The sequence below is a fragment of the Monodelphis domestica genome, chromosome 7, assembly GCF_027887165.1.
Source record: "Monodelphis domestica isolate mMonDom1 chromosome 7, mMonDom1.pri, whole genome shotgun sequence".
Classification (NCBI taxonomy): domain Eukaryota; kingdom Metazoa; phylum Chordata; class Mammalia; order Didelphimorphia; family Didelphidae; genus Monodelphis; species Monodelphis domestica.
This window is the reverse complement of record NC_077233.1, coordinates 27624700-27646454: the sequence shown is the minus strand read 5'-3', so window position 1 is coordinate 27646454 and position 21755 is coordinate 27624700. Positions and strand designations below refer to the sequence as shown.

General features: G+C 40.8%; 1 protein-coding gene across 33 annotated transcripts in view; it reads left to right on the top strand.

Moving 5' to 3' along the window:
- Window positions 1-21755, top strand: part of MAGI1 (membrane associated guanylate kinase, WW and PDZ domain containing 1) — a 757001-nt gene that overhangs the window by 663090 nt on the left and 72156 nt on the right. For all 33 annotated transcript variants that reach the window (XM_056804389.1, XM_056804390.1, XM_056804397.1 and 30 more), the window contains 2 exons: window positions 3945-4127; window positions 6115-6735. In XM_056804389.1, the coding sequence (XP_056660367.1) occupies window positions 3945-4127; window positions 6115-6735 (804 nt within the window). The remainder of the gene's footprint in view (window positions 1-3944; window positions 4128-6114; window positions 6736-21755) is intronic.

Below are 21755 nucleotides of genomic sequence, written 5' to 3'. Positions count from 1 at the left end.
CTTGTCATTCTTGTTAATAGTATCCTCATCATTATTATTAATCTGTAAAACCAAGAAGCTGAAGGTCTTATCTCTAGATCATTTGCTGTTTTGTGGGTGGTTTTTTGGAGTATCTGCCCTCATCTGCTCATTTTTCATAAATGCTACCCGACCATGCCATATTGGATAGTGTTAGACTTGGAATTTGTTAGGCTTGGTTTCAAGTCCCTATAAAAACATTTATTGATCCTATGACTGAACACATCAGGTCATGATATCAGCTCTTTATCTTTAAAATGAAAATTTTTCACTAGACGACTGCAGCATCCTTTCCGGTCCAAAATCAAGGATTCTAAGGGGCAAATACAGAGATGGGAAAAGGTAGGGTAGATGGCAATGATTTCCACAATCTCAACCCCTCACACTTCCAGCAATGATTTGCTTTTTAATTCAGAGCCAAAGCATGAGTTGCTAATCACATTTTTCTAGCATTGTCAAAGGGCTGTTAACTAGAGAAAGGACCAACTATTTAATTTTGTTGCTTATTTTTTCTATCATGGGAGTATTTCCAGTATCTTTGGACTTCCCTGGAACATAAGTTCTTAACCTTGAGTCCATCAACCATTTCCCCCAATATTTTGATAACTATTTAAATGTAATTGATTTCCTTTGTAAACCTACGTATATTTTACTCATTTAAAAACATTATTCCAAGAGGGGCTTCTTCAGCTTCACCAAAGTGCCAGAAATATCATTAAAAAAGACATTCTTTCTAAAAGTTAAGAAACCTTTGACCTAGAAGCATCAACAACAAAATATCATACATTCTCTATTTCAGAACTATAGATCATAATATGATTTGGCATTGCCCATTTCCGCTCCCACATACAAACCTAGATTTGAGCCAAAGCCACAGATCCTTGATCATTGAGTTTGACAGTTGCCTTGGCAAATTTCATGCCCAGAATCCTTCATGGCATTTGACATCACCTGGCTGACTCCTGATCCAAATATTAGTCAGCCCTGTCTGGCTGTTACCCATAGAGCTCCTCAGTGTAAGAACCACTTTCTTTCCCCATTTTGACAAAGTCATGGTTAATCCAGCTTCCAACAGGACTTCTGCCTTCAGACTAACCCAAGAGAAAAGGGTCCTATTTAGTACTACCAATTTAGGCAGTTTGAATGAGCTTTTAAAAAGCAAAGAACCTTAAAAATATGCAATTAAAAATTGTATGGGTGCCCAGAGACCTTTTAAAAGTCTTGAGTACATTTAGAGATCTAAAATTAACTCTCACTGCTGGGTGCCAGGTCCTTAGTTAAGGGGTGCATTTTTTTTTATACTTCTGGATGGAAGAGAAGAAAAGAAAAGGGGAAATAAGAAGCCTGAGAGAAAAGGATTCTGGGACAAGGGGGCAATGTCTCCAATGTGTGCTAGAATCGGTAAACCCCATCCTCATCAACCCTCGTACCATTATTACTGAGAACTGTATTGACAGAATAAAGAGATCAAATCTATCTAGGTGGCAGACTCTGCCAAAAAGGTAACTCAGACAGAATCAAGAAGTATACAAGTTAGAGCTAAAGTATGTGAGCTACGTACATTTGGAAAATGCCACATGGTATGACTGGATTGTAATCTAGTGAGTTGCAGGCAGTTTTGCTTGTTTCCCATCAATGTATGCCTGCATGTTTCCATCAAGAATCCTTCCTTTACTGAAAATCAGATGACAAATATTGTTCCTTTGTTAGAGGAGTTAGGCAAAAGTGGTGAAATGGAGTCCAAAGTCTCGGGTTTGAATCCTGTTCCAGGCACTTACTCTGTGTGATTTTGGGGAGATCGTATTAGATCACAGGACTATTGATTTCAAGGTAGAAGACTTTAGAGACTTTCTAGATTAAAGGAAATGGAGGTCCCAGAACATTGGCTTGCCCAAAGGCAAGTCCCTTACAGCTAGTAGGCATCAGAAGTAGGAAGAAGCCTAGATCCTCTGTGCTTTGGTCCTCTTGTAACATAAGGGGGCTAGAACGCCTTGATTTATAAGGCTTCTTCCATTTCCAAATGTAGGAATTTGTGATGGACATCAGTTTAAAGGTTTATTTGGCAGCTTTTCATTTTGAATGCTTCTTTAATAATTGTTTTGGAACTTCAAAAAACAATTCCTACACAGTCTTGAAATAAATTCTCCCCATTTGCTATGAAAGTAAGATTTTTGTTCCAATTGAACAGGGAAATAACTGGAAACCAAACTTGCTTTGGCATATTAAGGAGCCAAATTGCAGAACAAAAACCTGATTTTTCTTTGAATGACTAGTATGCAACCATGTGAATCTGGCCGTTGAAAAAAAAACCTCCGTAGAGTCAAAAGCCACATAAGCTAAAACGTGTCTGGGAAGGAAAACTTTCTGATGTTGGAAGTTCATTTTGACTATCTTAGCAAACATTGACTTGGCCAACCAGACTGTCAGCATGGTCGATGCCTCATCATTTCTCAACAGAAGTAGAATGTTAAATGAATAGAGAAATCTTTCCTAAGACTGCCAAAAAATATTTACTGAGCATTTGTCTTTGAGAAATAACAGATTATGTAGGGAAGCAATATGATACGATGGAAAAAATGATAGATTTGGTCTCAAAAGACCTGGGTTCTAATCACAACTACTACTTTTTTCAATATTAATTTAAGAAAATCACTTAATCCCTCTAACCCTCAGTTTCCTCCTCTAAAAGATGAGAACCAGATATGGCCAATGAGCTCCCTTCCTGGACTAGATCAATGACTCTGTTCCTTGGCCCTCTTCTGAAGTTCCTTGCATCTTTAATCTGTGCTCTTGTATGATCCATTCTTTTTTTCTAATTTACTTTTGTCCAGTTAATAAGCCAACATTTATAAAATGCCTACTTGATGCCAAGTGCTGAGTTAGGCATTAGGGATGCAAATGGAAAAGTCACAAGGATCTTATTGTCTAACAAGGACAATTATCTTTCTTTCTGCTTATATTTATACTCCCAGCACTTAGCAAAGATCTCAACACATAATAAGCACTTAATATTTATGTCTATTACTATTATTATTTTTACTATATTATGTTTGTTGACTTGTTGACTTGAAGCACATGTACAAAAGCATTTGTGAAGTAGATTTAAAGAGAATAAATGCAAAGTAATTAAGTACAATGTGAACAGTTAGGTGACACAGTGAATGGAGCACCAGACCTGTAGCCTAAAAAACCCGAGTTCAAATTCAGCCTCAGACACTTAGTAGATATGTGACTCTCAGCAAGTCATTTCACACTGTTTTTCTCAGTTTCCTCATCTATAAAATGAACTGAAAAGAAAATGGCAAACCACTCTAGTATCTCTGCCAAAAAAAAAAAAAACCTTAAAAGGGTTATGAAGAGTCAGATATGACTGAAAATAAAAAAATTACCACTAAATACTAGCAATTGAGGAACTGAGGAAAGATGAAGACTGGGATTTTATGATGTGCAGTTGGACAACAAGTGTATTCTAAGCATGGGAGATTGCCAGAGCAAAGGGATGGAAATAGAAGTTGAACTGTAATGTGTGAAGAACAGAGAGAACACCAGTTAGTCGGGATGGAAAGAGAATTAATGTACAATGAGGCTGAAGAGTTAGGGTCGGGTGGTGAAGGACTTTAAAGGCTAAAGAGACCTTGTATTTGATTCCAGAGGCAATAGCAAGCCACTGGAGCCAGTGGGGGAATTACATGGTCTGATTGGCACTGAAGGGAAATCTCTTTGAAATCAATGTTGAGGGTGGACCAAAGAGGGGACAGCTTTGAGTCAGAGGAACAAATTGAGAGGTTATTGTAATGATGCTAGCAAGAGGTGATAAGGCTCTGAATTAAGATGGTGGAGTTGGGAAGAGTGAATGGATCAGATTTAAGAGATACTGTGGAATTATATGGTTTTTGTTTTTATTTTTTCCTTCTGTTTGAAACCAGGTAAACCCTTTTTTACAAGAAATCCATCTGAGTTGAAGGGCAAGTTCATTCACACAAAACTGAGGAAAAGTAGCAGAGGCTTTGGTTTCACTGTTGTTGGTGGGGATGAGCCTGACGAATTCCTCCAGATCAAGAGTTTGGTACTAGATGGACCTGCTGCATTGGATGGCAAGATGGAAACAGGTAAAGCATTCGAACATGAAAAAAGATGAATTGATCCAAGAAAGAGTGTTGGCCTTGGGTCAGAGCACTTGGCTTAAAATCCCAATTCTGACCAAGTCATTTTCTTCTCATGGCCTCTGGTTGCCTTATTAGTAAAATTAGTTTTAAAGAAATCTTTTAAATGAATGGTTTGACTTTAAGTTCCCTTCCCAACCTCAACTTTTGATCCTGTGATTCTTCTCAGATGCAGACGTTTTATAGACTCTACAGGTTGCTAAGTAGTATATACAACGTTCAAGTGTCTCTAAATGCTTTACAGACTTAAAGGTGGATATCACTAGTAGTAGTAGTAGTAGTAGTAGTAGTAGTAGTAGTAGTAGTAGTAGTAGTAGTAGTAGTAGTAATTGTTGTTGTTATTATTTTTGTTTCAGTGTCAGAGATAGGGACTAGATCTAGAATTCATTGGCATAGGGATCTCCAGGTAAGGAAATTCCCTCACTCAATGCAAGGCAGCACATTCTCAAAAACTTGTGGTCTTAGAGCAGAAATTCTTAAGCTGAGGTTCATGAACTGAAAAAAAAAAAAACAAAAACCAAGTTTTGCTAAGAATATTTCAATATAACTGGTTTCCTTGGAATCCTATATATTTGATTGTATGTATTTTAAAACATTACTCAAGAAGGGCACTGCAGACCTTAAAAGAGTGCCCAGAGGGTTGAGGATAGGAAAGAATCATGTCCTTATCATTGTGCATAGTGCCTAACAACCCATAGAATCTGCATTTCCTCATCTGGTAAGAATCATAAAATCAAAGGTTTAAAATCGGAAGGAAACTTAAAAGCCATCTATCCCAAACCCCTCATTTTACTAATGAGACCACCGAGGCTAAGAACCCTTGCCTTAGAGAATTTCCTTGAGTATGGAGAGGTCAAATAATTACATATACGTAAATGTATATAGGATTATGATTATCCAATCAAAAATGTCTTGTTCAATCTGCTTTATGCCTATATATAAATGCTTGTTCATATGTAACTACCCACTTTATTTTTAAAATAAATTTGTGTTCAATCTTGTAATAAATACTAAGCACTAGTTCCAAGGCAGAAGAACTGTAAGAGCTAGGCAATGTGAGTTAAGTGACTTGCCCAAGGTCATACATCTAGGAAATGTCTAAAACTAGATTTGAACCCAAGATCCCCCAATCTCCAGGCCTGGCTCACTCTCTACTGAGTCAGCTAGCTGCTCTTAACTACACAAGTATAAAACTGTAGTATAAAGGATAAGGACCAGACCTGTGAATTATATTGAATTCTTGGATCAGAAACCATTTACCAAACCACATGGGCGTGTTCCCTACAACTTAGTCTTCAAGAGTTGCCTTTAGCACTGGGAAATTAAGTGATTGATTAATTAATTAATTACTCAGCCCAGTCTGTCAATTTCATGCATTCTTCCATCTCTCTGTTATATCTATATCTCAACTGTGAAGGATGTCTGAACGGCCCATTATGTGTTTGGAACAATGCCAAGTGCCAAGGAAGTCCAAAGAAAGCAAAAATGGCCCTTGCCTTGGAGGAACTCACATTCTAATGGAATGTGGGTCTCCTCTGATATCTGCACACATGTGATATTAGACAATCCTATTTACATATGAGCAATTCCCTTGTTTTACCTTCTTTTAAAAGAGACGTTTACTTTTTCAGCCTGTGAGAGCACTCAGGTATCTAAAAGGTAATTTACTAAAAGGGTAAATAAAGCAATTACGGACATGCATACTTATGCGAAAATAACCCTAATGTCCTCCCAATGGTGATTATCCTCTTCTCCAATGACGATATAACACATTGAAAAGCAGAGAACACTTCCTTTGCTCCCTAATAATCAACCATCGAGTCTCGTTTGAGTTATCTCATCCCTATGTACGGTTGGGTGATAATCATTAAAATAATAAATTTTCAGTCCATTAACTTTTTTTTTTTCCTCCAAAAATTCATTTCCTCTGCAGGAGATGTAATTGTCAGCGTGAACGATACCTGCGTGCTGGGACATACGCATGCTCAAGTTGTCAAAATCTTCCAGTCCATTCCCATTGGTGCCAGCGTGGACCTTGAACTCTGCCGAGGTTATCCGTTGCCTTTTGACCCAGATGATCCCAACACAAGCCTGGTGACTTCTGTGGCCATTTTGGATAAAGAACCCATTATCGTGAATGGTCAGGAGAACTATGACTCACCCGCCAGCCACAGTAGCAAGACGGGGAAGGTCAACGGGATGAAGGAGCCCCGACCTAGCAGTCCTGCCGAGGTGTCTTCCAATGGTTCCCATGGTTACCCCAATGATACTGTCTCTTTGGCTTCTTCTATAGCCACGCAACCAGAACTCATAACTGTTCACATAGTCAAAGGACCAATGGGCTTTGGTTTTACTATAGCGGACAGTCCTGGTGGAGGAGGCCAACGGGTCAAACAAATCGTGGACAGTCCAAGGTGCCGAGGCCTGAAAGAAGGGGATCTCATAGTTGAAGTGAATAAGAAGAATGTGCAGAACCTAACTCACAATCAAGTAGTAGATATGTTAATCGAATGTCCAAAAGGGAGCGAGGTGACATTGTTGGTGCAACGAGGAGGTGAGTTTAATGGAATTTCATTTTTTAAATTTTCTTTTAGAATTTTTCTCTCCTTGATTGATGTCATTGGTTGCCATTAATTGGATCTTTGGGATCTTCTTGCATTTCTTCATTCAGGTGGAGAGATGGGGTTAGTTAGTGTTTTGTTGGTTTCTTTAAGAGTAAAGAATCCTTTCAGTATTTCTTCTGACTGTTGTGAATCCTGAATCTAAGCCAGGTCATCTGTATATGTCTCTGCATCTTTATGGAATCGTGTCTTATTTTTCTTGAGCTATGAGAGTTCTCTTAAGAAATATATTTCTCTCCCTCTTAACCACACACACATACACAAACATTCTCCACCCACAAAAATATATTTGAATAGAGGAGGCAGTGTGGACCAATGGGAAGAGCTATAGTTAATGATTCCAGAGTTAACAGTCCTGGATTCAGATCCCACCTCTGGTATTTACTGACACTCATTCTTTGTGAGCCTCAGTTTCCTCTGATGTAAAATGATAGGTTTAGGCTAGATGATGTTTGAGTCCCATTTAGCCCTTTTCATGATCATATGAAGTGATTGAGATATTCTTAATAGTTTCTTTTTTGTTGTTCTTTTTAAAATCCTTACCTTCTGTCTTAGAATCAGTACTAAATATTAGTTCCAAGGCATAAGAGTGGTAAAGACTAGACAAATGAGGTTAAGTGACTTGTCCAGAGTCACAAAATGGTGAGTGCCGGACCTGCCTCTCTATCCATTATGTTACCAAACTGCTCCAGTTTGGTTTCTTAAGAAGAAGGTAAAAGGCAGCTCAAGAGAGTTTTAGGGACTTCAAAATGTAAGATGCCCATTTATAATTCTAGAAGCCCAGGGAATTCTTGCCAAAATGGTAGTGCATCAGGATGCGACGTTGCTGGAAAAGGCTCTTTAGTCCAACCTCAAATGGTAGCTTTCCAGTAAAGGCACGTGAGTGGTCATTCCAATATCTCCTCCAACATGACCTGCTTTAACACTTGGTGCAGACAGATGCAGAATGAGAAAATTAACGAGATTCTCATTCCTTCCATTTTTCTGATGGCGACCAAATGGGCTTACTCGCCCTTGGCTTCCTTGCCTGTTTTTAGATGGAAGTCAATAGCAGTAACCCTGACTATTCCACTAGGGAAGTCTCAGAAGGACATTTCTCCCTAAAAATTGCTCTCGTTCCTATCAATAAAGCTATGAGAAGTCGCTCTCAAATCTTATTCATCCTTTAAAAACAGCATAAGAGCTGGAGAGGCAACGTGGTACAGTAGACAGAGAGCTGGCCTCTGGGTCAAGGTAGGAAGACGTCTGGTTCAATCTTGCCTTTGACATAGACTGAATGGGGGACCCTGGACATGGGAGTCTGTCCTTATGTGTAAATGAGAAGGTTGAATTAGATGGTCTCTGTGTCCCGTTCCAACTGTAAATCTGCTCTGCTATGAGCACAAGTGCCATGGAGAAGGGATGTGGGCATCAAGACCATGGCATGAGACCAAGCCGTGGTGGGTCTTGGGCATCAACCCAGGCTCTCAGACTTCTGGTCCAGTGCTATGCCCTACTTAACTCTGAATGACACCAGCCTTTCTCTATGTGCCCACTTAATCCATTTGGTTACTTGGAAACTTTCAAAAAGCTCTGTGCACACGAAGGCCATCTCTGACTCAGTCTTGGATCTTTTTACCAGTGCATTCATTTCATAGAATAAGCCCACTGTCCTGCCTCACGAATTTGCTTTTTCCATTTTGCTAGGGTTCTGATGATCTTCTATAATGGGTTTAATTACTATGGAACAAAAGAAATCTAACTTTGTGCCCACCAGCACACAAGAAATGCTAAAAACAATACTTCCCTGCACTTTGGCTTTCTAACATTAGCAAATGGAGCCTGTGATGGAGAATGGGCACCAATTTGTTTGGATGGTATTTCTTTTATATCACAGCCCTCCTGGAAGGGAATTTTTGGATCCTCTTTTTATAGAGGAGGGACCCAAGTCTACAGAGGTGACGCCACTACCCAACATTACCTAGCCGACTCATGGTGATGGGGAGACTGAAATCACGTGATTGTGGATTTTGAGAATTAAATGGGATCATATTAGTCATCATTCCAATCTGTTCATCTAACAGATGAGAAAACTAAAATCCAGAGAAGTTCACTAACTTACCTAGGGTCACATATGGCAGACTGAAGATTTGAACCCAGATCCTTTGAGTCTTGATTTCAGTGCTTCTACCCTTCTTCTACCCTACCACACCCATTCTCCTGTTTTCCAATTTAACTCTTTATCAGTCTTCAAACTTTTTTTTTTAAGTTGCCCTTAGCACCAAGTGATTGCGTGACAGTAAATTAGAGTGGAAATATCTCGAATATCGACGCATTGGTTGACACAGTGTTTACTCCAGAAACTAATTTAAAATCACTCTAACATTAACAGTCTTGACAATATAGCATATGCCTTATGTTTGATTTATGCATAGAGTAGAAAGTTTGCAAATTCTGAAGTTGGCAGCAAAGCACCAGATACTATTAATCTTTCCGGAAAAGAGTATAAATATGTGTGCTGTGGCCATTCATTAGTTATTTGGATCATAGCTGACGTTTAATTATCCTTCTTATGTTGCATGACTATAATGAGGAAGTCTGATCAAGGAGGAAAGACAGAGAGTTTCAGCGAGAGACTATATGGTCAGTTGACTTCCTCTCACTAATGAGTTCCATTTCTGACATCATGCCAAGTATGTAGATTGATAAACTCATTAAAGCCAGATTGCTCAGGAGTTCTCAGGTCTTCAAACTTTCAAAGGCTGCAGCGTGGGCTCTTCCGAAGATCCCTCTGCCAGGGAAACATAGGAAATGTGGTTGGTTTTGTTAATGCCCCTTCACCGCTGAGAAGAGTGCCCCATATCAGTGGCCACCTGCTGGTTGATCAGTGCCATTTCCTGAAAACAGCTGCAAGTAGTAAGAGCTTATCTTTTAACTGCAAACCAAAGAAAAATGTATTTACTGATTCCTCAGCTTCCCTAGTTATACCAATATCCAGGGTTCATATCTTTAACCCCCTACACACACACACACACACACACACACACGCTCGCTCTCTCTATCTTTCTCTCTCTCTCTCTCTCTCTCTCTCTCTCTCTCTCTCTCTCTCTCTCTCTCTCTCTTTCTCTCTCTCTCTCAGTTTTTAGGAACGGTTCTGCTGAGACTATCTCTGCCCCATCACCTGTTTTTCTGCTTGTATCCAGCAAATTTGCTTTTCTGTCTCTGTCTCTGTCTCTGTCTCTGTCTCTCTCTCTTCCTCTCTCCCTCTCCCACCACCACCACCATCTTCCTCTCTTTTTCTCCTTCCTCTCCCTCTATCTCTTCCACTCTCTCCCTCTCTCCCTCTTGTTTTTTCCCTGCCAGTGCCTCTGGGTCTTGAAATCTCTCCTCTGATTGTCCTTTCCTCCTTCTCCCTCTGCTGTCCAGTGAGGAGACTGCAAGTACTTGCTGCCAGCTGGTCCTTGAGCATCCTTGATCCTCTGAGTTTTCGCCTTTTAGGCTAGTCAGGTGTCCAGACAATGATGTCAGGGGGCAATCACTGGTTGAGCTAACAACAGATGGGGACTAAATTGGGTGGGCTGGAGGGAGGGAGGGAGGGAGGGAGGGAGAGAGAGAGAGAGAGAGAGAGAGAGAGAGAGAGAGAGAGAGAGAGAGAGAGAGAGAGCGAGAGAGAGCGCAAATGCTCATGTGTGTGTGATATTTAGAATGTTGGAATTCAGTAGACATTTATTAGGCATCTAAGGTTCTGAGTGCTGGTAACACAAAGATGAGTGCAATGCCATCATTGCTCCAAAGGAGAGAGCAATCTAATAAAGCAATGATAACTTGCCTCCCTGTAACACCTTAAGCTTTACAGATCCCTTTTATTACAACAAGGGTACTGGGCACAAAGGGAAAAGTGTTGCATTTGGAGACAAAATACTTAGCTTTACCCCTTATTGCTCATGTGTACATTTGGGTGAGCGACATACTTTCCTTATGCCTTAGTTTCCCTCTCTGTAAAATGAGGAAGTTAGAATACATAGACAGTCAGGTACATTCTAGTTCTAAATTTGTACTCCCTTTGAGATAGGTAGCAAAAGTATGCTCAATTTCCTCATAGGAGAATGGAGGCTGAAACAATCTAAATCCTTTTTCTGTGTTCCTACCTGCCAGAGCCAGGATTCAAGGTGAGGTCTCCAGACTATTTAGTTCCATAGTCTTACCACTATGCCATCCTGGCTCTTTGACAATCTTCACCTCTCAGGATACTTTGTAGTATAGTGGTAGTTTGTACTCATTTAATTACAGCCCATTATTAGACTTTTTAACCCTTAACTTCTGTCTTAGAATAGATATTATATGCATCTTACAAGGTAGAAGAGCCTAAGAGCTAGGTATTTGGCATGAAGTGACTTGCCCGGGGTTACAGAGCTAGGAAGTCTCTTAAGTCAAATTTGAACCCAGGACCTACCTGCTTCTTTTGATAGTCTCTTAACAATTTATGTGAACTATAGCAATTTGTCAGATGTTTGTATGACAAGAGATAATAACAGCCAACTTTTCTACTTTAAAGTTTAGATATGTATTGGAGCCTCACAATAGCCCCCATGTAGTAGGTATTGGAGATATCATTATCCCCATTTTATAGATGAGGAAACCAGGGATCAGGGGAAGCAAGTGTGATCCATACATGATCCTACAACTAGTTGGTGTCAGAGGCAGGATTTGAACCCCAATCTTCTTAATTGCAAGTCTAGCTCTTTAGTCTCTTCATCATGTTTACCTCTTTAGTTGTATTTTCTGTGGCAAATGGCTGCTCTGATTTTGAGGAAGGAATCTATTTTGAAAATAGCATGGGAGTCAACGGTCTAGATGCAAATCTCCCCCTGATGATTGTGTGACATCAAGTAAGTCACATCCGCTCTTCGGCCATCAATTTCCTCAGGTGTAACAGTCATTGGAATGGACAACTTTAAAGGCTCATCTAGCTCCAACCTTGTAAGAAAAGGAAGCTAGCAAAGGAAATGCTCCCTCTCCATTATAGCTCTCGCAAGATGTTGTTTTCTCAACTAGAACGTAAGACCCTTTGGGGGCGGATACTGTCTTGTATTCCTATTTGCAGAGCTCAACACTATCCTTGGAACTTAGTAGGTGCTTAGCAAAAGCTTGTTTCTTCACACTGTATGTCCATCCATCCATCTAGCCATCCATTCTTCAACAGACATTTAATCCCAGTCAATATTCATTTAGTGCCTACTATGTACAAAGTGATTTTATACTCTAAATGTGATGACCATCAACAAAAAACAAAATCCAAATATTTTGACATTCTAATTGGAGTAAATAGGATAAAAGAAGATAAACAAGAAAATATTAATTTAAAAAATAAAATTCCTGCAAAAACAACAAAATGAGTCAGAGAATCAAATAAAATGTTATTGACATAATTTCATAAAGGTTAGTATATATATATTTTTTTCTTTCTCATTCTAAACTGTAAATAGTCTATGATTTTATGTGTGAAATTACTTTATCTTGTTTAATCCAATTAGAATATCACAATATTTTGATGAATGCTTTTGGCTGATGGCCATTACATTTTTTAATAGAAAATTATTTAAAATTACTTTGTAGATAGTAGAAACTAAGTGAATATTGACTGAAATTCAATGTTTGTTGAATCAGGTTATGTTGAAAAGATTATAGCTTTTTTAAACTTGTCAGTCTAGAAACAGAACTATATCAACCCATCCTTTGAGGAACTCTCAGAACCGTGATGGCAAACCTATGGCATGTGTGCCGGAGGGAGCTGCTCCCTTCCCCCTCTTCCCCATGCCTGAGGACATTTTTCACATCACCCACCCCTTTGCCCAGCAGCCCAATGGGAGAGCTTCTTCTCTCCCCTTTCTGGGATAAGGGGGCAGCTTGCATGCAACATGACTGTTCAGTTTGGGCACTCGGTCTCTAAAAAGTTCACCATCATAGGCTTAGAGAAAATGAACTTATATCGTAGATAGTAATTTTGAGGACAGTTCCTGTGTCCCTTTTACATCTTGATAAGCAACAGAGTATGTCATGTATCCATTGAATTTCTTGGTTTCTGCACCCCACAGACAACATCTTCGGTGAGTCTGTAGCTGTCTGAGGTGTGGCTATCATTTAGTAGGATTGATTCAACAAAGCACAACAAAAGATTAGTCACAACTAAGCTTTAATCTCCATTCATTGCATGCAAAAGAATAACATGGAAAATGAAAGATTAAAAATCTGCATCCGATTGGCAATGGGTATGTTTCTAAATCTATCACCAATTTGCTGTCTGACCCTGAAGTGACCATTCATTAGCTCAGGGGCCATAGGAGAAGTCCCTTGCTATCCATTGATGAGACTGCCTCGACGTCTTCACTTATTACGGTTTTCTCCCAAATCTGGAATTGCACTGAGTTGGGACAGATCATCCGATTTCTTTGGAAACTTGTATACAAGAGTTAAATGGATTCATTCACTGGCAAGAAAACTCTCCATCACAGTAACTCTTCAGGAGTGCCTTTCCTAGACGAAAATGAGTCTAATGCCTGAATGGATGAACGAGGGCTAGGGGTATATAGAACAAATTGGTACTTCTTAATTCACCGTCAAAAGTACTGAAGATTTTTAGTTCATTAAGTCCTAATCGATCCAAACAGAAAAAGCAATATCTAATCTCACATCATTAGCATTATCTCTCCTTTGTAGTTCCCCCCCTAACGAAGCAAAGCCATCATAATTAGACTCCAGCGAGCTATTTGCCAAAGAGTTCAACTCTGGTGAAGAAGCTGCTTGCCCACTTCAGACGGTCCTTTAGTCTCTCGCACTGGAGGCAGCAACAATGAATGTTTAGCAGCCCGAGCATTCCATGGAGCAGCCAAGTCAGACAGGAGACACTCAGGGTGATTTTCCTAATCACTTCACAGTGTAATAATAATAACAGCAATAATAGTTAACATTTACGTAGGGATTTAAGGTTTGCAAAGCTCTTCATTTATTTCCACTTTTGCAACATCCTCTCTGCCACCTAATCGTCTCATGCCTGGATGATTACAATAGTCTGTTGGTGGATCTGCCAGCTTCAACTGTCTCCACATTAAAATCCATCTTCCATTGAGCCACTTAAGTAATTTTTCTAAAGCATAGATACAACCATGTCACTCCCTTACTCAATAAACTTCAGTGGCTCCCTCATGCCATTAGGAGGAAATAGAAAATGCTCCATTTGGCACTTAAAGCCCTTTGTCACCTAGTCCCTTCCCACCTTTCCACCTTATTCTCTGACACAGACTCTTTTGGCCTGCTGGTTGTTCCATGAACAAGACTCTCTGTTCTTGGCTCTGGGCATTTTCTCTGGCTGTCTTCCATGCTTGGAACATTCCCCCTCCTCTGCTTTGACTCTTAACCTCTCTGGCAACCTTTAGATTTCATTTAAAATCCCACCTTCTACAGGAAGCATTCCTGAACCCCTCTGAATTCCAGAACCCAGTAGTTGTCTGTGCATCCTCCATATACTTCATATATATATTTGTCTGCATGTTCTTCCCCATCCACTCCACTGGATTATAATCCCCTTGAGGGCAGGGACTGTCTATTGCCTCCTTTTGATTCCCCAATGGCTAGACAGTACTTGTGATAGAGTAATTTCTTAATGATGTTCATTGATTGATTGACACACAATCTCATCTGTTACTCAGAACAGTCCTCTGATGAGCATTTATTAAGGATGCATGATATATTGGAGCCATTTTACAGATGAGGAAACAAACTCAAAAAGGCTAAGTGACTTGCCTAGGGTCACATAGCTAGTGAGGGAGGCAGAATTTTACTGAGGGGAAATAATTCATCCACTGATAAAAATAAATGTAGGTTATATGGTAGATAAACACAAAGTGATTGTGGAATAAGAAAAGACTTGTTGGAATAGGTGGTCCTGGAGCTGAGCTATCTGGAGGACTTGGGAATGCCAGGAGGCAAAGAGGAGGAGATTTAGAATTCAAGGCTTGGAACTAGGACATAGAATGCTATGGAGTGTAGAATTCGAAAGGGGGAGTTACTGCTCTCCCTTTCCTGGAAAGACAGGCTCAGTCTAGGCTATGAAGGGCTTTCAGTGCTAAGCAGAGGCATTTCCATTTCTCTTAGAAGGCAATGGGGAGCCAATTGGATCTTCATGAGCCAGGGATTGACATGGTCAAATCTGTGCTTTAGGAATATCCATCTGGCAGCTGGGCAAAGGATATCTTTAAGAAGAAAGAGCCTAAATGAATGTTTGTTGTTTGTTGATTGATTGATGGATAGATAGGATGTCGGGAGCCCAATTATGAGTATTGCAGGAGTGCTGGTGAGAGATAATGAGGACTCATACCGGCAGAGGAGTTGTTATCCTATGAGTGAAGAGAAAGGGATGGCTATGAGCAATGGTGAGGAGCTAGAACTGGCATGACTGGACAATTCCCAGCTCTTTTTTCTGGATCCAAAGGGAATGCATCAAATCCCTCTTGTACTTGGTAACCATTCAGTCACTTGAAGACATCTAGCATGTTTCCTCTACGTCTTCATCATTGTAGCCTAAATACCTACAGAAACGCAAGCTCTGGATGCCAGGGTTTGGAGGCCCTTCATGTACTGCTCTCTAGAAAGATAGACTGGAGCCATGTTGTGAAGTGGTCTCAGTGGGAAACCTAGTCACTTGCGTTTGCATCTCTAGTTTTGCCATTGTTTCTCTCCTAGGGGTTTAACTTCTGCAGATAGGTCTTTGATAGAATGTCCCCGGACATATCAAATCCAGTGTGACAGGAAAGATGTCAAGGATCTGCAAGTTCATATTTTGAGAGCTCCCAGTATGGAAATTCTTTCTGTGGATCCAAATTTCATTTCCCTCATCTCCAATTCCATCTCTGACTAACTCTCTGTCTATACACATGCCATGTGTATCTATTGCACACTTTTATACACATATCCTTAAGTATGAGTGTGTAAACATTATCTGTATGTATTGCATGCGCATATGTAGACATTTATAGAGATTTAGATATGGATAGCAATAGAATTAGAGATGGAGACAGAGGTAGAGATGAAATGTGAGTCCGTGGAGAGAGTTCTCAGACTGGGAGCTCTCCAAAACATGAATACAGATCCCTAGCATATTGTCACATTCTAGCAAAGACAGGTTCAGAAAGAAAATTCCTGGGGGAGACACAATAACAAAGCTAGGTAGATGGAATACTAATGACTTGGTTTTCCACTTAAATGAGAGAAAGAGACAGAGAGAGATACCAAAATAGATAGATGATAGATAGATAGATAGATAGATAGATAGATAGATAGATAGATAGATAGATGGGTGGGTGGATGGATGGATGGATGGATGGGTGGGTGGGTGGGTGGGTGGGTGGGTGGATGGATGGATGGCTAGCTAGATAGCTGGAAAGGAGATAGATTTTTTTTTTTTGAGAATGGTTCTCCCTATTTTGCCCAAAATATATACTTGCCCTTGGCTGGAAGTATGGCAGCCCCTTATAGACCCAGCCCCTCAAGCCTAACCACTCATTAGCTCTGAAACTTCAACATGCTGTTTTTCTGGCCTGGGCTGATTCACCTCTCCACTCTCGGAGGCTTACCCTATTGGTTCCAGACTTAATGTAGATAGCTAACTGGTTTTAGCATTACGGCAGCTCAGAATTTCCAAATTCCGTTAACCCATCCTTCTTATTTTCCCCCATATCCTAGAGTACAGATGAGGATCCCCATGGCTGGACCACAGCTTATTTTCTTAGGGAGTCGGTTGAGGCACAGTGAGATTAAATAATGACCATTTCTTAGTGTGAGGCTCCAGCTTCCTGACTTCCAGTCCTCCATCCTGTCTGCTATCCAATGTTGCCATCCTCAGTCCATGCAGGAACTGACAACAGCAGCCTGAAGAGATTTCTCAGCCTCAGACGAGTTAGCTAACATGTCTAAAGAGTTTCTTTTATAGAAATTATTTCTGATTTTTTTTTAAGTTGGCTACATTGCCAGCCAGTTTTACATCTGGCTTGACTCATCCTGATTAGTCTCATTTATTCAGGAAGAACAACAGGAAACAGCTGAAACGATAGAAGAGAAGGAATAGGAAGGATCACAGCATTTGATCTCGGTAATACGAGACTTGTTGAATTTTGTCCTTCCACTTAGTGTTTATTGGGCACTTACATATTTCATGGCTAGCCATGAATTTCTCTGCAGTTTCTTTATCTCACTCTAAATGGCATTCTTCAATGTACTGCTTCAGGACAGTCTATCGTTTTACATCATGTTCCCCATTAAAAGGTTCCGTTATAGTGCCTCGTCGTCCTTGGCTCCGTCTGCATCTGCACATCATAAATGGGCAGCATTTAAAAGTTAAACTTAAATTGAGATTCAGCCTGAGTGAAGAGAGGCGAAACTGATTCATATGGCTTGCCTTGGGTCGGCTAAAAGATGAGACAGAATGAGACTCGGCATCCACCGATAGATTCCAAAGCTGCCCACAGCAATATCCCTGCTTCATTAGAAAATGTAAAAAGCCACCAAAAACAGCTTTCTTTCATCTTGAATCCCTGTAATCATTTGGGCCAGCACAGATTATATCCACCAATGGAATTAAGAGAAACTTCTCTTCTTGGGAAGGAAAACATTGCCCAAAGCTCTGTATTTGCCCCCCTCACTTTGGAAGAACCTGCCCTCTGTATAAACTGGCTCCTTCCCAGGGCAGGGTAGAGATCTGGGATCTGCCTTTCTCAGTCACTTGTTCTTTAAAACCATTACCTTTCCCCTTAGAGTCAATACTGTGCACTTACCTTCTCACTTAGTGTCAATACTGTGTATTGATTCTAAAGCAACAGGGGTTAGGCAATAGATGTTGAGTGACTTGCCCAGGGTCACACAGAAGTGTCTGAAACCAGATTTGAACCCAGGACCTCCCATCTCTGGCCCTGACTCTCTACCCACTGAGCCACCCAGCTGCTCTCAATCATTTTGAATAAAATAGTGACAAAAGATGCCTTAGCCGAACTATTCTGCTATTGAGAATTGAGCCCCCAAATTCAAAGGGCTCAATGGATTTCCATTGTGTAAGGACAGAATGGGCAAGGCTGGAGGGGTGAAGTGATTTGAGAGCATGGCTGCCATCTTTGTAATCCCATCGGTTTAGAGGACTCCCATGTGGAGGGAATTTTCTCCTCTGATGAACCTTCTTGGCAGCGTAGAGCCTGCCAGCGTTCAAGAGGTTCCCTGATTTGCCCAGGGTCAGAGAGCCAGAAACTTGAATCGGGGTCTCGTCTTAGAAGCTGGCTCTGTCCATTGTGCTCAGCTGCTTCTCTTGCCTTCCACGAAGGGGGAGAGAAGCACCGGATAAGGACTGGACATACCATTTCACCAGGGTAGGAAAACTGTACTCAGGCAGGACATTCCCTTCTCTAAAACCTGCATAGTCTTTGTTGCTGAGGCCACAGAAAGGCTTCAATCCCTTGCCTGAGATTATACAGCCATTAGGTATAAAAGGCAGAAACTGAACCCAGCGCCTCTCTCTCTCCACCGTTTTATGTTGCCTCATACGTCTATGCAGTCCTAGAAGAATAGGGACTAGACCTGTGCCGTCATTGGTGTTGGGAACTCCCAGGGAGGAAATTCCCTCTCCCAAACCAAGTCAGTGTCTGTCTGTCGAGAGTCCTCCCTGAGGGAAGAGGGGCACGACTGGTTTGCATGACCTGCCTTACAGAGAAGGCACATTGACTAGAAGATATGAAAATCTGGCCAGAAATCAATGAGAAGGTAATGAAATTTCCCCTTGCAGTATCCTTCCCTGGGGAGTGATGCTTTGTTAGAAAAGTGGGGAAAGTATAGACTCAGACCGTCTGATTGTGGCAGGGTGCTGGGGCTTTAACTCAGGGCTTCCTGTCTTGGAGATCTCCTTCCTCTGTGTCTAGAAAACATTTTTAACATGTTGAAGCCCTTAAAATAAATTATCTTATACATGTGTAACCCAGTGGAATTGCTTGTCAGCTCCGAGAGTGGGGAAGGAAAAGGGGAGGGAGACAACGAGAATCCTGTCATCATAGAAAAATATTTTAAAAATGAAATTATTATCTATATGTATATATGCTATCTTACGTGAGCTTCACCACAAGGAAAGGAAGGTACTGCAGCTATCATTCCCATTTCACAGATAAGGAAAGTAAGACTCAGGTGAAATGACCTGCCTGCCCTCCGTAGGGTGTTCAGGACTCCAGATACAAAACTGTCTCCTTCCTCTGCCCTGTGCCATAAAGGTGATCAGAATGGCCAAAAAAGAATGCGCTAGAGAGTACATACACTCTCCTCTCTTCCTTTAGATAACTGTGGGCCCGCCTGTGCCAAACAGGAGAAATACAGATACCTGTTTGGGAGAGCATTAGAGGAGGCTTAAACGCCATTAAAATCACTTAAATGATTTATAGATGATAATAGAAAACCATCCAAAAATCCATTTCTTTAGGATTTATTTGCCACTTGGGTTTCGACTGTGATGCCCAATCCTGGATGGAATGACTGTTTTTTGAAATGATAAAGTAGCCTTCCTAAGTGCATTGTTTTGGCCAGCAAATCTCCCCCCGAGGAGGCTTTCTTTGGTTCTGTCTATAAGGTTGGGGGTCTCTTGTTTCCTCCTCTAAGCTAACATGGACCCGAAGCCTGGGCAGGCCTGCTGGACAGTGAGTGCTGCCTGGGATTATGAAGGGACAGAACAGCAGAGGGCATAGTTAAACCTTGTTCTGGGCATCCATTGCCAGAGGCAGCCGGAACTGGAGTTGAATCAAGCAGCTCCTTGGGAAATCAAGCAGAAGAATCAGGACCTGGAAGTGTCTAGGAACTGGGGATGGAGAGGAAAGGAATGATTTACTGATTCCTCAGCTGCCCTGGGTCAAACCCTCTGTGGAGGGCTTTCAGTACCCCAGGATGGAGAGCAGGAAATTCAGCTCTACGCTTCCCTCTTCCCTCCGCCTGACACTGCACTTTGGCTGCTTCAGAAAAGGCTGCAAGAGCTTCGGATAACGCATTTTTTAGCATTTATTAAACACCTGGCAGAGGGGGTACAAAGGCAAAAATGCAGTGGGAATTTACAGTTCTGCCCAAGGCAAGACACAAAATCAATGTACAGTCATTTGGAGGCAAAAGAAACTGGAGACACCAGGAGAGGCTTCATGGAGAACACGGAGCCCCTAAACCTTTCCCAATATTTGGATAACTGGATTTCAGTATAGCTGACTTCCTTTTAATCCAGGGATTTGATTGATGAATTTAAAAGCCTAAGAAGAGTTCCTTAGACCCCACTGGGCTACCAAAGGGATATACATACATATATGTAATATATGTATGTATATGTATATATATGGTGTGTGTATGTATATCAAAATACATATATGATGTGTGTGTGTATCAAAGCCCCCAAAGGAACAGAAGAGCCCTTTGAGGGCTTTTCATCTATTGTGTGTTTTTTATATAACTATAATAAAAATAATATATTATAAATAAAAAATAAGATAATACATTATAAATATAATATATTAAAATATAACATAATAGAAATATAACTACTATAATAATATATAGATATATTTGAAGAGCCGCCAAAGGAAGTCAAGGAAATTTGGGATTCAGAGTCCAGGGGTGAGGAGGGAATGTATTCTTGGCATGGGAAGGACAAGACAAGAAAGGAGGTAAAAGATGGAGTGCTGTGAGGGAGGGAGGAATTGTAAAGGCAATTTGACTGGTCTGTAGTGTGTGTGAAGAGGACTAATGTGTCTAATGTATGGTGAAATATTGGACACGGAGGCTGGGGTTAGGTTGTGTCAGACATTAAATACGAGAGAGAGAGAGAGAGAGAGAGAGAGAGAGAGAGAGAGAGAGAGAGAGAGAGAGAGAGAGAGAGAGAGAGAGAGAGAGATTTTATATTTTATTTTAGAGTTAATGAGCCTCCTGAGTTTATAACAAACTTTAAAGCCACTCACCTGAAGGAAAAAGTTCCTAGTGTGCGTCTTAATATAGTTTCTCTGCATCCGTTTCCCTTTAATCTAAGAAATGCCTTCCTGTGATTAGTAGGTAAACTCTAGGGAGTTTCCCAACACCTGAACAGTTAAATGATTTACCCAGATCACAAAAATGCAGCAAAAGATCATAGAGCACAAAGGGACCTTTTATGACATCAGAGCCAATGGATGCTCTCAGTTGCAGATGAGGACTGAGGACCAGAGAGGTACCCAGGCTAAGTAAGTTTCAGAGACGGGCTTCTTGCCTCCCATCTTATCCCAAGCCAATAAAGGGTCTAACCCAAATTCCTTCAGACCCACTAATTATTTCCAGGTAACCAAGGGCATTGTCTCCCTGGGCTATTTTGAGCTTCCATGATGTAATTCCCTCTATATATTATAATGCAGTTGGAACTCAAATCTCCTACTCCAAGCCAGGAAATCAAAATAATTACCTGGAAGCTCACTGCCCGGCCACCAGGAGGACTGCAAACAGTTTCTGTTGGCCCATGGAGGAAGATGGTCAATGGTGTTGGCACGTATTCATTTATATGGCGAAACAACCCAGGATCAAATGCCAGCATGGTGGCTGTCCATCTGGGAAATGAAAAGCTGCCTCAGATACTGATTCTTATGGACACCAAAGAGTGACTCCAAGAGGAAGGAACAAATTAACCCAGATTAAATCAAGAATTAAGAAAAGTAAGCCTCATTCTTGCCTTCAAGGCGGAGCTAAGAAGCCATTTACAGAACAACTAATTCACTCATTTTATATCCCAATAAAAGGTAAATTCCTGTTGGGTAGAAACCAGGTTTTGTTGGGCTTTCTTTTTTGTCTTCTTCCAAGTGTTTGTTGACTGACTAATTAAGTCTTTCTGAGGAGTAGCTGGTTGGCTCAGTAGTTTGAGAGACAAGTCTAAAGACAAGAGGTCCTGGGTTCGAAT